At 38.1% G+C, this 17695-nt stretch overlaps 1 protein-coding gene across 3 annotated transcripts in view; it reads right to left on the minus strand.

The window, feature by feature from the left end:
- AKAP9 (A-kinase anchoring protein 9) overlaps positions 1-17695 on the minus strand; it is a 160181-nt gene that overhangs the window by 68682 nt on the left and 73804 nt on the right. For all 3 annotated transcript variants that reach the window (XM_062179110.1, XM_062179109.1, XM_062179111.1), the window contains 5 exons: positions 10207-10560; positions 8093-8317; positions 6922-7062; positions 6348-6451; positions 3690-3895 (listed from right to left, as the gene is read on the minus strand). In XM_062179110.1, the coding sequence (XP_062035094.1) occupies positions 3690-3895; positions 6348-6451; positions 6922-7062; positions 8093-8317; positions 10207-10560 (1030 nt within the window). The remainder of the gene's footprint in view (positions 1-3689; positions 3896-6347; positions 6452-6921; positions 7063-8092; positions 8318-10206; positions 10561-17695) is intronic.

A 17695-nucleotide genomic window follows, 5' to 3' on the forward strand; every position in this document is an offset into this window, starting at 1 on the left:
ATGTTTACAATATAAACAAGTTCAGACTTGAAGCTTGAAAACAGATCACAAGTGTTACAACAAAAAATCATATGTAAAAAATAAATAACAAAAAGCCATTTGGTTATCAGATTATGACTTAATTATTTTTTTCTGTTGTAGTATATAAGAAATAGAAAAAATATTTCAAAAGGACATTTTAGTTTTTATAATAATGCTTCTAGTAAAATATGAAGGAAGGTCATAAGAAATGCTTACACACAGAGCACAGTGTCAGTATTTTAAAGCCAGTATTTTTTAAGGTTTATTTTAAAAGTTTTAAATTATAAATTCAATATATCTTTCAGGATGAAAAATGGATCTCACAAGTGGTTATCCTAATTTTATTGGTAAGATTAACTTACTGTTGCTAAAAATCAAATCATAGAATTAAATGGAAAGTACACATTATAACTATAATGCTAATAGCAGCAAAATTATCTGTGCTGCAATATTCTCTACACTGTATTTCTTAACTATAGATTTCATTTTTCATCCTGCATCTTTTTTTCATATGTACAGTTTTTCTTTTCAATTTTCATAAGGTGAACAAATTTCATATATACAGATTTAGGGACATAGTGATACTTTCCACCCTGCCCTCCCTCCTGCCAACAATATCTACCAACAACCCTTACTCTTCCTTCCTCTCTTAATTTTTACAATGATTGACTTTCAGTTTATTTTATACTTATAAGATTAACCCTACAGTAAGTAAAGAGTTCAACAAATAGTAAGAAGAAAAGAACACAAACACTGTTCCTCAACAGTTTCCTCCTGCATCTTAATATCATCCTTTCAGAATCAGTTAACAACAACACAAAATTCTGAAGAGCTTAGCTGACTCAAGCACAAATAAAGTAGTTTTAAGTACATGTTACATACTATGACTCCATAAGCACCTTGCCTTGAGTTGGAATCTCAGTGCCAGCTTCACCAGACTGAAGTGCTGTAAGGCAGAGAGCTCAGAAAAACTGCTCAATAAATGTTTGTGGAACTGAACTGATAAAACTGCACATAATTGGAAAACTCCTTCATTGCTGATTATTTAAACAAGTACATAGATCTATTTCATCTTTGGAAGATTCAGATGTAACTACTGAAGAAAGTAGTTTGTGGATCAAATTTCTTTCAGGTCTTCTTTTTCATAGAAAATGAACATAATTCTTTGTGTTTGAATTAAATTACCAGTATATTCTTTTTTTTTTTTTTTCTGACAGGCAGATTTAGACAGTGAGAGAGAGAGAGAGAGAGACAGAGAGAAAGGTCTTCCTTTCTGTTGGTTCACCCCACAAATGGCCGCGATAGCGGGCACACTGCGCCAATCCGAAGCCAGGAGCCAGGTGCTTCCTCCTGGTCTCCCATGCGGGTGCAGGGCCCAAGAACTTGGGCCATCCTCCACTGCCTTCCCAGGCCACAGCAGAGAGCTGGAATGGAAGAGGAGCAACCTGGACAGAATCTGGCACCCCAACCGGGTCTAGAACCCAGAGTGCCGGTGCCACAGCCGGAGGATTAGCCAAGTGAGCCGCGGCGCTGGCCATATTCTTTTCTATAACTATGGGCACATTGCTCTAGAAGTGAGTTTGCTGTCCCTTTAAACATGACATTCACTGAATATTTCAGCATTCATTTTGAGAAATATCTGAGAACTGCTAACAAAAATGTACAAAATATTTTTAAAATCTATAGAGCATCTTTTGAATAAGGGAGTCAGTTTGATCTAGACCTTACCAGCAGGAAACTCTTCCCTAAACAAGAAGGAAAACCAGCTGTTTGTTAAGAAGTGTAACTTCTTACAAACTTTTACTGTGAAACTGGAAAACATTAGTTAATTGTTTTCTATACACCAATACTCACAGGCAGAAATAAAACAGTTCTTGTTTAAGAGCTTAACCAAGAGTAAAAGTTAATTTGAAAAGCAATCCTCAGGGCAGGTGCTGTGGTGTTGTGGGTTAAGCCGCTGCCTGCAGTGCTGGTATCCCGTATGGGCACCGGTTTAAGTCCCAGCTGTTCCACTTTCAATCCAGCTCCCTGATAATGTGTCTAAAAAAGCAGTGGAAGATGGCCCAAGTGCTTGGGACCCTGCCCTCCACATGGGAAACCTGGATGAATCTCCTGGCTCCTGGCTACAGTATGGCTCAGCCCTGGCTGTTGCAGCCATTTGGGGAGTGAACCAGCAGATGGAAGACTTCTCTCTGACTCTGCCTCTTCCTCTCCTTCTCTTTAACTCTGCCTTTCAAATAAATACATTTTAAAAAAATAAAAATAAAAAAGCAATTATCTATCAAGTTTGAAAAAAGTATATTTGAAAGGAAGGCTTAAAATTCAGAATTATTTCAGCTCTTCTTTTACTAAAAGTTTTAAAAATTATCTTTGAACTCAACTGAGATGTTTTAAAATAAATTTATTTAAAATCCCAAATCAAGTTTTCCTCTGCACTTAGAAACATATTACTTATCAACTTGTATTTAGGTACACCTTCTGTCTCTAAGTAGATAACAATTTCTTGTTTATTCATGTGAAATGCAACAAACAGAATTCTATCAAAAAGAACTGGGGGTCCAGTACTGTGGTGTAATGGTTAAAGCTTGCAACACCAGAAACCCACATGGGTGCCAGTTCTAGTCCTCGCTGCTCCACTTTTGATCCAGCTCTCTGCTAATGGCTTGGGAAAGCAGAGGAAGATGGCCTAAGTACCTGGGCCCCTACCACTTACATGGGAGTCCTGGATAAAGATCCCGGCTTCAGTCTGGCTTACTTATGGGCGTTGTGGCCACTTGGAGAGCCAACCAGCAGGTGAAGACCTTTCTCTCTGTGTTCCTCCCTCTAACTCTGCTTAGCTGATACATAAATATTAAATTTAAAAAAAAAGTTAAGAACTGGAATCTCAGGAGGTTTGCCTCCAAATGGAGAGAAGTGCTCAGGTGTGGAACAGCTGCGGGCTGCAGGCTCCATCTTCTCTGATCTCTGAGTCCAGACTCTAACCCTCCCCAACTGACAAAACTATCACCCCTATTCATCTCCTGATGCCTTCTCCAGTGAGGGATAAGGAACTGAAAGACAACAGAGGCTGGAGGTCAGCGATGCGATGGTAAGACATTGTCAAAGCTGGAGGAAGACGACAATCAGGAGAATGGCTGTGTCATGACAGGACCTGATTTCTGGACCCACACACATTCTGTCATGCTTCAAACCACCTTTCCAAAAGGAAGAAAGCACCTAGCAGAGGATGGTCCAAAGGCCACATCCTGCAATTGAACTTTCTTCTAACCATCTCAACAGTACGTGGAATGGGCGGGGTAGATTCCTCAAAGTTCTCTACTTCTAACCTTTTCTTCATTTACTAGAGTGGTTGTAAGATGTCAGCCATACCTCGTTAAGAGTCCTGATCAGTGGAGTGGGACTTTCTTTTATTGGTTAGAAAATGAAACAGGGTCGCACAGTAGCAACCCTGGGTTTGTACAATGACAACCATAAGAAATCCACTTACAAATGCCATATAGTAAGGTGTTTTGAGTGACGTGGCTGTAACATATTTGTATTTGGAGGAACCCTAATTGGAAAATTTGAAATTCTCTCTTCTATATTTTTAACATATAACCAAGTGCCTTGAACTCAGCAAGACCTGTTGAAGATAATGGTGATTATTTAACAGCATGTAGAACCAGTACCTCTTATGTGTTCCTCATGGACACAGGACTTCCCAGATGCCTCTGCTTCTGACCTCCAGATCAGGCTGCCTGATGGCTGTACCTTACTAGATCTGTCCAGGATGCCAAGGACGTGGCGGCCAATAGTTTCTTCAACAGCTGCTGTTGTCTTTACAACTTCCAAGAGGATCTTGAGAAGTCTATTATTAGCTTTCTGGAGTGCATACCTGCATATATAAGTAGTTATTAAAATTATTAATCTTTTAAAAGCAAACATTTTGCTTATATCCTACAAAAAATACACTGAAAAGTATTTGATTTGAAAAATATCCTATGTCCTCCCTAACTAGATAACATGCAATTGCACCTACAGTGATGAGCTTGTTTGTGATTAACATGATTGATCCTGAAAAATTTTAGCCAGTTTAACAGCAACATTTTTTAAAAAATATGTAGCATTTTATTGACTTGAAATAAGTTAAATAACTAAAATTTTAAGATAGTAAGCAGAGTAGAAAAAAATTTTAAGCAGACACAAAAATTTAAGTCTTAAAAAGTATGAAAGTACCCAAATACACATAAGTTACTAAGTTGGTTATTCATTTATATATTTTTTACAATCAATTTTTTTATCTGTCAAGCAAATTACCTAAAAATATAATTTAAAAATCTCAGCAGGAAAAAAATTGTGGTAGTATATCTGCAACTTAATGGTGATAAACTAGATGTTCAAATTACAAAAAGTTAATAGGCACAGGACTGTTTTTTAAAAGGTCTATAGTGAAATTTCAGTTTCTGCTTCCAAACATCTCAGGCCATTTTTTATTTCATTTTCTCCAGAGAGAAATCTTGTTTCATATCCTACATTCATTCCAGCCAGTAGAAAGAACCTATTTTCAACTACACAGAATTAATGGTATACCTTTTTCTCAAATACATTTTCACTTTTTAAAAAAGTCAGAAAATACTGCTAACCATCCACCTAAACATCTAGTACTCAGAAGTAATCATCACTAATAGAGATTTTAAAATCTCTATTTATGGACTCCCCCACAATGAGTGTACATGTGTATTTATATGTATATGTTTATGTATATAAATTTTCTAAAAAGGATCATCCTGGACAAAATGTTTTTGTAAGCTTTCTTTTTTGCTTAATATGAACATTTTTCCATGTCAAGAAATGTACTTCCATCATTGATTAGCCAGGTTACCTTATTACTTTTCTGGATAACTAAACAATTCTCTCATTCTCATAGCTGAATCTGACAGTGGCACTAGAGTGGCAAACAATAAATGTAGACAAAATCAGAGACTTTCTTTGCGAAGGTCCCCTGACTTAAGACAGTTTTATCACTCAGATTCACAATGGAGGAGGTTACCAACAGCTGGGTTAAAAGATATGTTTCACAGGCACATGACAAATTTATCTATTTTAAGACAAGGTAATAAAAGAAGTAGTTTTCCGTAAGTATTTGTCAAGTGGAAGAGACAATTCTATTTTTGTACCTAGATCAAGTTCTCTGCTTATATAATCAAGAATATTAAAAATAAAACTCAAAAACTAAGTAGGAAGTCAAGGGTTTAATTTCATTAACTTTTTCTGAGGGTCTGTTCAAGTCCCAAACCTCAGGATTAGGATAATGTGAAAATATTTCTATTTAAGATAAATGATAAATACACTGTAAAAAAATACTCATTTTTATAAGCACTCACAATAAAAAATTCCTAAAAATTAAATACTACATAATTTAAAAATATACCAATTAGAGATAAATAATATAAAATAAACAAGGTGTTTATTTTATATTGCTATTGTTAACTCTAGTTTTCATACACTGTCTTTCTTGTTTGAGCTCCATACTGACTGCGTTCCATACTGATGATCCAATGGGGAAGCCAAAATCTTAGGGGCCAAATTCCTCCATGCAAGCTGAGGAAGGGGGTTAGGAGGACACAAAGGGTGGACAGTCACAGAAATTGGAAAAGGAGGAGATTAAGTTAGTAGATATTAGTTTTAACTTAAAAAATTTTCATTTGAACAAAACAAATTTTCAAATATTGTGCTTAGAAAGTCCTTAGTATTAATGAGGGACACTTATTTGCATTTAGTATTTTATAATTTTCTATTAACCTCTACAAAATTAAGCAAAGTTCTTTAGAGACTTGGTGATTAATTCATTCCTCTATAAAAATGTGATATGGATTAAAAGTTCTCATGTGTGATGCCATAAGTATATGAAAGAAGCTAAATGTGGAGTATGTACACATATATGAATACTTCTCAGTGTAAACAAGCCAGGGCATAGCTTACACTGAATGCATGTCTATACAGTGGGAACAAAGTGGGAAAAAGAGGAAGAGAGTTCACAAACATAAGTATTTTTTAGGACACAAAATGATATGCAAGAGGAATAAAATTAATCATGATTTATATCCATAAATACCTTAACATTTAGAGTTAAGTATACAATTGCTATCTAATGAAACATTACATAATATATAAGAAATCCTTTAAAATGTACAATAAAAATTGATAATTCTTGACATTTTACATATATACAAATAAGAATATGATGGTTTTTATGACAAAGTACAAATGTTCAGGACAAAAAGATTAGTATCTTAAAACAATCATTTTAATTCACTCTGCAGTGAGAAAATACACACTTTGCTTACCTTTCATTGGACAGAATATCAGCAGGAACATCTTCAGGTTTTCTGTCCAATTCCTTTTCTTTAAATGTCTGCTCCTCAACTTCCCCATGGTTTTCATTTCCATTCTGGCGAAGTTTGTTTAATGGCAGAGAGGACAAGACAGAAAGAAAGCCTGTCATCTGGGAATTAGCAGTCACCCTCTCTACTGGTCTGAGATGAAACACACAAACACTGCCTGAATTAATGTTTACCTACATTTTATCAGGAGATTAGCATTATCAAAAAAGATAAAACATTCTAGTACAGAAATAAAAAAAAACTTACAAGGGGTTCAAAGTAATGCATGCCATCCTGTGACAATAAAGTTCATTAAGTTGCTTCTTGATGAAGCAATACTTGCTACAGCAATGCCAGATTCAAATTACCTTAAAGAGAATGTAAGGCATTTTAACTCCACCTACCTTACATGTAAGCAATCACAAATAGGTTAAAGCTTACTACCTACAAAATATACATGTCACACCAACAACAAAGACAGACAAATCCTACTGCATTGTTGCTCCATTGCTCCTAGGTGGGCCAGAGTCCATACTACCTGTGTTTGCGTACTGCAGCTGCGCAGCTCACAGCACAGCTTCTCTCTTCCAGCTAAAGACAGCTGCTTTAGCGCTTCCAGCTCCTCTAAAAGCACCCTCTCTCTCTCTGAAACCAGGTTTTCATTATCTATTGAGGATCTCTAAATGAGAAAAAAGGTCATGAGAGAATATTGTTTGCGACAGAGGAAAAGAGCAGAAATATTAAGCAGATTTCTTTTAACCCCTTGTGACCAACGGGCGTTGGTGCTATTGATGATTCATATCCACAATAAGGGGTTAAAAGGCATATACAAAGTTCAATGCAAAATTTGAAACTTTAGAAAAAAACTAATTAAGTTTAAATACTTAGGAATTTGTATAGTTCAATTAGTATTTTTAAGTCAATTTTGCATTGAAAATTCAGAAATCTGAATTCACAAAATACAATGAAGAAAAGCAAAACTAATTTTTCCAAAATATACTTTAGGCTCAAATCTCAATTTTCCTATTACTTTACATTGGAAAGAAGGTGTTAAGGATTTTGTTCTTCCTATCTCTCCTTTTTGCTTTAGTTTTCCTAATTCAAAAATTTGGTTTTCTAAGAATTTTTACATAAATCTCTTTGCTTTTCTGCAATGATTTTGTGAGTATATTTTATTCAGCAATTAACAAGAACCCAGCTCCCAAATACCAAGGAGTATTTAATTTTAGTCAAGAAAGGGATAAGAATGTTATATAAATTTGCATTTCTCAAATCAAGAAGAGATGTTTCCCTGGAAAAAGTTCCAGAAACATACCACTTCAGAAGATTTCCATGATGATTAAAAGGATGGATAATAGATAGATAAAGGTAAACCTTGGAGATGCTAATTTGTGGGCTCCAAGAACTACAAATATGGGAAAATTGAATGACAGTGACTACATGCTTGAGCACTTCAGCACTAAGGATTTCCAAAGTGCCAAAGTGATTTTGCTGTATATGGTCAACAAAATGATTTAAAAGAAAAACATTAACACTGTGGTCACTTTTCTACATGACAAGGACCTAACAAGATCTAATGCCATTAGATCTGGAGGGATGTGTTCTTCTTGTTAAATATTTGTATTTGAAATAGTTTTGACTTTTCAAAATAGGTTACACAAAAGTTACCATCATTTTGACTGGGAGAAGAGAGACTTTAAGTGCCGTACCTGGGATAACTGTCTGTTAAGTCTCTTAATTTCCTCCTGAAGCTGTTCCTGGTCTTCCCGCTGCCTCTCCAACTGTCGCATGTGTGCCTGCCTTAACAGCTCCATTGCCTGCTGATGTTCTTGGTACTGTCGTACAAGTTCTTGTCTCATATCTTCCAACTGTTCTTCATTCAACATTAGCTGTCTAGAAGCCTCCATGTTTGATACCAAAATTTCATCATGAATCTTTAATAGTAAAATAAGTAAATAAATCCCAACTTAATATATTTTGTGTAAATCTGTCAGCACTGATATATGAAAGCAGTTCTATTAACTTCATAAAGCACCTGATTTTTTATCTTTATTATTAAAAAGTGGCCATTTGGGGGGGGGGGTGAACCAATGGAAAAGGAAGGCCTTTCTATCTGTCTGTCTCTCACTGTCTAACTCTGCCTGTCAAAAAAAAATAAATAAAATAAAAAAATAACTTTTTTAAAAAGAGATTTTTCAGGCTAGTGCTGTGGCACAGTAAGTAGATTAAGCATTCACCTGCAGTGCCGGCATCCCATTTGGGCACTGGTTTGAGTCCCAGTGCTCCACTTCCAATCCAGCTCCCTGCTGATGGCCTGGGAAAGCAATAGAAGATGGCCCAAGTACTTGCGTCCCTGCACCTGCAGGAGACCCTAAAGAAGCTCCTGGCTCCTGGCTTGAGGCCATTTGGGGAATAAACCAGTGGATGGAAGACCTCTCTCAGTCTGTAACTCTGCCTCTCAAGTAAATAAATCTTAAATTTTTTTTCTTGATACAAATGCCAAATAATATTAACTTGGTTTATTATAATTACATATATTACTTTCCAATAGCAAAATAGCTGTGTATCAGCTAGTTTCACTAACAGTCTAATTCTAGGGGAGGAGAAGAAAGATTCTCAAGATTCCTTCAAATTACTAATGGAGCTTTATCTCCACAACTTCTCTTGACATTTTAAGATGGGGGTACTGACATCAATGAAATATTTATTTTAAAATTAAATTTATGAGACATGAAAAACTATTTTATTTATATTATGTGGTGATTATCACAGTACTATAGAGAACTTTTTGATAAGGAATACTTTTCAATATATTTTATTTGGAAATAAAATCTTTAAATCCTATGATTTCTATATTCTCATACCCATAAGTCTAGTGTGGGTTTGATGAGAAGTTATATTCCTGAAGAAATAGCTCAGACTGTAGCCTGCCTTGTGGTATAGCAGGTAGAGCCACTGCCTACCATGCTGGCATCCCACATGGGTACCAGCTTGTGTCAAAGCTGTTCTACTTCTGATCCAGTTCTGTGTTAATATTAGGCCTTGGAAAGGTAGCAGAAAATGGCCCAAGTGTTTGGGCCCCTTGCTGCTCATGTGGGAGACCCAGATGAAGCCCTTGGATCTGGTCTGGGCCAGCACTGGCTGTTGTGGCCATATGGGGAGCAAACCAGCAGATGGAAGATGTCTCTCTCTCCCTCTAACACTGACTTTCAAAATAAATAAATAAATCTTAAAAAAAAAAAAAGAAAGAATAAAAAAATCTCATTACTTAAAAGAATCATTTTGCCTTGAACAGTTACTGGTAAATTAAAGAGCTTTTTGTGAATCCCTCTCAAGTTTTGCACTCCATAGAGCTGAAAGTTTTATCTGCATATCTCTTAGAACATAACTTATCATGAACATTAATATCTTTAATGAATAAGAAAGAAAAATGAGAATTAGTATATAAACAGTATAAAAATTGTCTTCTTAAACAGGTAGCTGTTTCCTTGTAATGTTACATTTAATGAAGTAGATCTTTCACTCATAGATACTGTCCATTAAAAGTATAAATAATCTTCTACTGGTTCAAACAAAATTAACATAAGTATGACTCACAATAAGATTTTACCATGCACAAAGTCTGTAACACAAACAAGAATACTAGGAACCCAACTTGTTTTATTTAATACTAAGTAACTTGTCTCTAATACTTTGCAACTAATAAAGCACATTACTAATGAGTATCATAAATTAAGACTGCAGTTGATTCTTTCCTCCTTCAGGAAGCAGTATTACTAACATTTTTGCATTTAGAGTGAAAAAAGTCAAGAGGCATACTTACAGATTCTCTGACTATAAATGTCCTATCTTTGGAGAACATTTCTTCTGAAATAGTCAGTTCACGGTCCTTTGATTCTAGTATACGAGCAAGGTCATCATTATTTGATAACAGAACTTCTGCTTCATCTTCTCCTAACTCTTTACTAAGTGGTTTAAATTCTTCTTTAAATTTCATCTCCGTTCCCTCAAAACTCTGAAGATCAGCTTGACCCTTTGGTAATTTCATTTCATTAAAATGCTGTTCTTGCTGGCAGAGAGTATGTGTTTGCTTTGATGATGCAGCATTTTCTTTTCCCTCAGATATTCTAGACAATTCAGTTTGTTGAGCAAATGCTATACTCATTGACACAATGACCTAAATAAATAAGGCAAACAAAAAAGGATTGCATTTACAAATACCAGCAAGAATTTAAAAAGCAAGTTATTCCCTAAAATTTTATGAAACAGAAAAAAACATGGCATCATAGTTTTAAACAAAAAGAAATGCTATGATAGATGTGATACAGAGATAAAGTGACTATTTTGCTCTAATGTGACTCTAATGTCATTTATTTTACTGGCTGCTTTGTAAATAAAAAGTACGTTTTTTCTTAGTATAATAGAAAAAATTTCAGTATGAAAATTAGAAAATGAAAGTTTTTTTGTTCTCTCTTCCAAGACAAGTCACTATAAACACTTTAGCAAACACTTTTCCAAACCTTTCTCTTCTTTACTAATATGAGGGTTCTTCAAAGCCATCTATGGAAAATTATGAAAAAACAAAAACAAAAACAAAAACTACATAAATTTCAAAAAAAAATTTTTTTTTGACAGGCAGAGTGGACAGTGAGAGAGAGAGACAGAGAGAAAGGTCTTCCTTTGCTGTTGGTTCACCCTCCAATGGCCGCCGTGGCTGGCGCGCTGCGGCCGGCGCATCGCGCTGATCCGATGGCAGGAGTCAAGTGCTTCTCCTGGTCTCCCATGGGGTGCAGGGCCCAAGGACTTGGGCCATCCTCCACTGCACTCCCTGGCCACAGCAGAGAGCTGGCCTGGAAGAGGGGCTACCGGGACAGAATCCGGCGCCCCGACCGGGACTAGAACCCAGCGTGCCGGCGCCGCAAGGCAGAGGATTAGCCTAGTGAGCCGCGGTGCCAGCCCCAAAAAATTTTTTTTAAATATCAATTTTTTGAAAGGCAGAGTTACAGACAGAGAGAAAAAAAAGGAGACAGAGAAAGAGCATGTGCTTCCATCCGCTGGTTCACTCCTTAAATGGTGGCAATGGCCAGAGCTGGGCCAATCCCATGCCAGGAGCCAGGAGCCTCTTCTGGGTCTCCTACATGGGTGCAGGGGCCCAAGTACTGGGGCCATCTTTCAACACTTTCCCAAGTGCATTAGCAGGGAGCTAGATCAGAAGTGGAGCAGCCGGGTCTCGAACTGGTGCGCCTATGGGATGCTGGTGCTGTAAGCCACAGCTTAACCCATTGTACCACAGCACTGGCCCCAGATTTTAAAGATTTTTGTCACCAAAATAAACTTGTACTGACCTGTTAAAATATACTGCATGGGATTCTAGTTCCAGGCACTAAGAAGGATAAGGCATTAGTCGGAAAAAACCTGTATCAGAGTAACATGAATTTTGCTGCAAATAAAGAACAAATGTCAGGGCTGGCACTGTGGGATAGTAGGTTAAGCAGCCATCTGTGGTGCTGGCATCACATATGGGTATGGGTTTGTGTCCCGGCTGCTTCACTTCCTATCCAGCTCCCTGCTAATGCTCCTGGGAAAGCAGCAGAAGATGGCCCAAGTGCTTGGGCCCCTGAACCCCCCACGGGAGACCTGCAGGAAGCTCCTGGCTCCTGGCTTCGGATCAGCCTTGCTCTGGCTGTTGTGGCCATTTGGGGAGTGAACCAGCAGATGGAAGATCTTTCTGTCTCTCCCTCTGTATCTCTGCCTCTCAAATAAATAAATAAATGTAAAAAAAAAAAAAGAATAAATATCAAACACATAATGATGTTTGGGTGAAGAATAGTGAAATCATTAGTGTTTTATGAGAAGTTTATGGGAAAAATGCTCCCCAGAATCAGGAGTTTACAAATGGGTAACTCAAATGAAGAAGAGACCAGACAATGTTGAAGATGAAGTCCACTAGAGCAAACCATCCACATCTATTTGTGAGGAAAGACTTCCATCCTGTTCATGCCATAATTGAAGAGGACCTATGACAAACAGCAGAAACTAAACACCACCACAGACTTCTCAACTGGTTCAGCTGACACAATTCTGACTGAAAAATTAAAGCAAAGCAAACTGGATTCGATGGGTGCCCAAACTGTTGTGGCCAGTTGAGCTGCAGGCAAACCAGAGATTCTGACAAAAATGTTAAACAAGTGGGATCAAGAACCTAAAGAATGCCTTTTAAGAACTGTTATCAGGAGATGAAACAGGGCTTCACCAGTAGTTTCCTGAGGATAAAGCAGAATCAAATCAACGGCTACCAAAAGTAGAAGCAGTTCAGTCAAATAAAGGAAGACCCAGTCAAGAGCAAAGGTCACGACAACAGTTTTTTGGGATGCTCAAGGTATTTTGCTTGTTGAGTTTCTGGAGGGCCAGAATGAGAACATCTGCTGATGGCTGAGTGTTTTCAGAGAGTTAGCCGAAAGCAGAAACATACTCAAGAAAGATCCATCAGAGACTCCTTCACCATGCCAGTATTTCTGCTCATTCTTCTCATCAAACAAGGGCAATTTTGTAAATTTCAGTGGGAAATCATTAGGTATCCACTTTCCATACTGATTTGGCTCCTTCTGATTATTTTTGTTTAATAATATTTAAAAAAATCTCTTTAAAGGGCACACATTGTGGCCGGCGCTATGGCTTAACAGGCTAATCCTCCGCCTTGCGGCGCCGGCACACCGGGTTCTAGTCCCGGTTGGGGCACCGGATTCTATCCCGGTAGCCCCTCTTCCAGGCCAGCTCTCTGCTATGGCCCAGGAGTGCAGTGGAGGATGGCCCAAGTCCTTGGGCCCTGCACCCGCATGGGAGACCAGGAGAAGCACCTGGCTCCTGGCTTCAGATCAGCGAGATGCGCCGGCCGGAGCAGCCATTGGAGAGTGAACCAACGGCAAAAACGAAGACCTTTCTCTCTGTCTCTTTCTCTCTCTATCCACTCTGCCTGTCAAAATAAATAAATAAATAAAAAATATGAAAAAAAAAAAAAAGGGCACACGTTGTTCCTCAGTTAATAATACAAAGAACTCTGCATTGACATGGATAAATTCCCAGGACTTGATGCTTTATGAATGGACTGAATGCCTGGTATCATTTATGCAAGCGTCTTGAACTTGATGGAGCTTATGTTGAGAAATAAAGTTTATATTTTTATCTTTTAATCCCATTTTTCTATAAACTTTCTGAAGTTCCTCACAGATATGGACATGTATTTTTTTTTAATAAAAATGTGATCATACATTAAATATCTTTTTAAATCTAGAAATACACTTTGAGGCTAGCACTGTGGTGTAGCAGGCTAAGCCTCTGCCCAGGGTGCTGGTATCCCATGTGGGCACCAGTTTGTGTCCCAGCTGCTCCTCTTCTGATCCAGCTCCCTGCTATGGCCTGGGAAAGCAGTGGAAGATGGCCCAAGTCCTTGGGCACCCTGCGCTCATGTGGGAGACCTGGAAAAAGCTCCTAGCTCCAGGCTTTGAATCAGCTTAGCTCCCACCATTCTAGTCATTTGGGGGGAGTGAAACAGTGGATGAAAGACCTCTCTCTTTTTCTCTCTTTCCCTCTGTCTGTAACTCTACCTCTCAAATAAATAAATAAAATCTTTAAAAAATACATCTCTATATAATTTCCCGAGTGTTTAAAATTTCATTTTGGGGCTAGTGCTGTGGCGCAGCAGGTTAAAGCCCCAGTCTGCAGTGTTGGCATCCCACATAGGCGCTGGTTCGAGTCCTGGCTGCTCCATTTCCGATCCAACTCTCTACTCTGGTCTGGGAAAGCAAGTGGAAGACGGCCCAAGTCTTTGGGCCCCTGCACCCGTGTGGGAGACCCAGAAGAAGCTGCTGGCTCCAGGCTTCCAACTGGCATAGCTCTGGCCATTGCAGCCATCTGGGGAGTGAACCATCGGATAGAAGACCTACCAATTCTCCCTACCCCCCGCCTCTCTGCCTCTCTGTAACTCTGCCTTTCAAATAAATAAATAGATCTTTTAAGAAAATAAAGATGTATAAGTTTATTCCATCAGTTCTTTATTGCTGGACATTGACTAATTCTGTTCTTATACTATTTTAAACACCACTGTGACAAAAACTTTTAAATAATTGTATCATTATTCATATCCTTTATTATTTCCTCACAACAAATCCCTAGAAGTAGGATACTTGGTTTGTATTATTTTGAACTATGACTATACACATTTCAATCTCATCCAATCCGACTTTCAGCTACAATTATGATCCTAAATCCCTGCTTATTCTAGTTCTTAGAAGTGCAGTTACTTTGAAATTTTGAATAGCAGACTCGGCTTTGACAAGTCCCTAAGCCCCTGAGAACTAACTGTAGCAGTAACTTCATTGCAAGGGCCATCTCCATAGAAAATTTGAGGGAGTGAAGCCTCGTTGCTGTCAAGGAGAAAACATGCCTGGGGTTAGAAACCTTTGTGTCTACTGACCTTCGACCTTCTGATTTCCTTATTGGTTCAGGTCACATAACTGGATGTAAACCCAGAACAAAGCACATGTGGGGTTAGAAACTTTTGTGCCTGGTAACCTTTAGCCTTTTCTGATTTCTTTAGTGTCCTAGGTAATGTAACTGAACTTAAAGTACAAGATAAAGCATATCTGGGATTAAAAACCTTTCTGTCTACTGAGCTTCCCTACTGATCCAGATCATATACCTGGATGTCTGCTTTAATTTTCTGTCTTCAACCCAACTTGTCTATCTTGGGTTCTGATTTCCATCTGATTCCCACTAGCCACCTTCCTTCCAGATGCCACATATTCCAGGTTCTGAATGGAAAAGGTAACACCAATGAGAGCAAGAGAAACAATACAAGCAGCAATTATTGAGCCCTAGTGCTATTTAATTCTCATTATACCTACCAGGTAAGAATTACCTGGTAGGTAATACCAATTTAACAGATGGGGAAACTAAGGAAGAGATTACATTATTTGATTACAGTACACAAAGCAAATAAATTATGGAAGCAGGGCTTTAAAATTCTGCACTCTTACCTAAACTCATCTTCTAAAATCTAACAATAAACTAATTCCACCACATCTGAATGGATCTGCCAAGAAGTACAAAGGTACTTTGAAAAGTTTGTGGAAAATAAATTAAAAGGTAAGTTTATTTTGGTGCAAAAAAAAAAAAAAATCCTTGAAATCCATGCACAGGAGGTGTCTTCAAATCATTCACGGAAAATGCACACTATGAAAAAACTATATATATGTATTTCAAAACTTTTAGAGCAGAGACTTAACTCAAAGCATGTCTAAATATACAGCTGAAGTACCTTAAACACTATGCTCGTGTGTTAAACTGCTTCTGCCCAGACAATCCTGCTTCTACATCCCACCTACCAAATTGGACCTCATGGATGCCTAAGGGAGCTCAGACATCACAAAGGTTTGGTAACAAAATTCTGAATACAGTTATCTGCAACACATGCCTATCACAGCAAAGTAATTACTTCATGAAATAATGGCTGAAAATATTTATAGAAGACTCCACATCCAAGATTCAAGAATATCAATGAATTATAAGGAGGACAATAGAATAGCAAAAATCAAAAAGATTTTAAATGTTTCCAAAAAACAAATATGTATTACCTATGATCTGACAAGGACCTTCTCAGCAGAAAAAGAAGGTAGAAAACAATGGAAGATTATCTTCAAAGTCCTGATGTAACAACAGCTGATTCAAATGGTCAACACTATCTTTCATGACAAAAGCAAATAAAAACAAACAAAAACAGAGCTTAATCCCCAACAGGTGAGTAGCAAGAGAAAGAAAAAGTCCTAAAAGGAAAGCAAGGCTAAGATGCAAAAAGAGTAAGGTCATTAAAATATTGTTTTATAAATATGTGGGTAAATATAAATACTAACAGTATTAAGCAATATCTGAATTTGAATTGTGAAATAAGAAAACACAAGGCACCAGACTTGTGATTCCAGGCAGCATGAAGTAACAAGCACATTATGGCCTCTCTCTCCAAATAATTACAATTAAAAACTCTTAACAAAACGTAAAGCAACTACTGAGAACTCTGAAACGTCAGCAGAGGCAAGCCGACCGCAGAGAGGAGTCAAATTGAGGAAACTGATCTGTATGGGGGAGGCTGTAGTTTCAACTGGAGCTGACTGCCTGTTATTAAAAAATTTTAATTCTCCACAGGATTATAACAAGATATCATTCAAATCACACAAAATCCAACTCAAACTTAGGGCTGGGCATTTGGTGCAGGTGTTGAGATGCTGCCTGGGATGCTGCATCCCAGTCCAGCTCTGTATTCCAGCTTCCTGCTAATGTGAATCCCGAGAGGTGACTGAGCAAGTCACGGCTCACGTATTTAAGTCCCTGCTCCCTAACATGGGAGCCCCAGAGTGAGTTTCCACCCTGTGGCTTTGTCCTGGCTACTGCGGACATTTGGAGAGTGAACCAGTGGATAGGAGATCTTTCTCTCTTTCAAATAAATACATAAAAATTTTAAAAAGTTCATGGAAAATATGTATTATGAACAAACTATACATGAATTTTAAAGAGCTTCTGGACCAAAATAAATGTTTCTTTCTTTAAAAAAAGGTTTTTGTTCATTTACTTGAGTCCTAAAGACAGAGAGACAGAGACAGAGACAGAGAGAGAGAGAGAGAGAGAGAGAAATTGCATTTAATGATTCAAAAGCTGAATTTTTTTTTTTTTTGACAGGCAGAGTGGACAGTGAGAGAGACAGAGAGAGAGGTCTTCCTTTGCCATTGGTTCACCCTACAATGGCCGCTGGGGCGGGCGCACCACGCTGATCCGAAGGCAGGAGCCAAGTGCTTCTCCTGGTCTCCCTTGGGGTGCAGGGCCCAAGTACTTGGGCCATCCTCCACTGCACTCCTGGGCCACAGCAGAGAGCTGGCCTGGAAGAGGGGCAACCGGGACAGAATCCAGCGCCCCGACCGGGACTAGAACCCTGTGTGCCAGTGCCGCAGGCGATGATTAGCCTATTGAGCTGCAGTGCCGGCCTCAAAAGCTGAATTTTTAAGTCTCCCTTTCCTCTCCAAAAACTACTGCTTTGTAACCTTTCCCATCCTACTAAAGAATCCTCAGTAAAAAGCAACTCAATTTTTCCAGTTGCTCAGATCAAACAATCTACAGTAATATTTCTCTCTTGAAAGGTGAGCTCTTGCCCCTTTCCCTGTATCCTTTTATCCAGTTACTTCTGCCACAGAGAGAAATCTGTGCCCAGATTTCACAATATTTTACAAATGAATTCCATGAGGATGGGGGCTACAGACTGAGTAAAA

Source organism: Lepus europaeus, chromosome 20, assembly GCF_033115175.1.
Source record: "Lepus europaeus isolate LE1 chromosome 20, mLepTim1.pri, whole genome shotgun sequence".
NCBI classification, from domain to species: domain Eukaryota; kingdom Metazoa; phylum Chordata; class Mammalia; order Lagomorpha; family Leporidae; genus Lepus; species Lepus europaeus.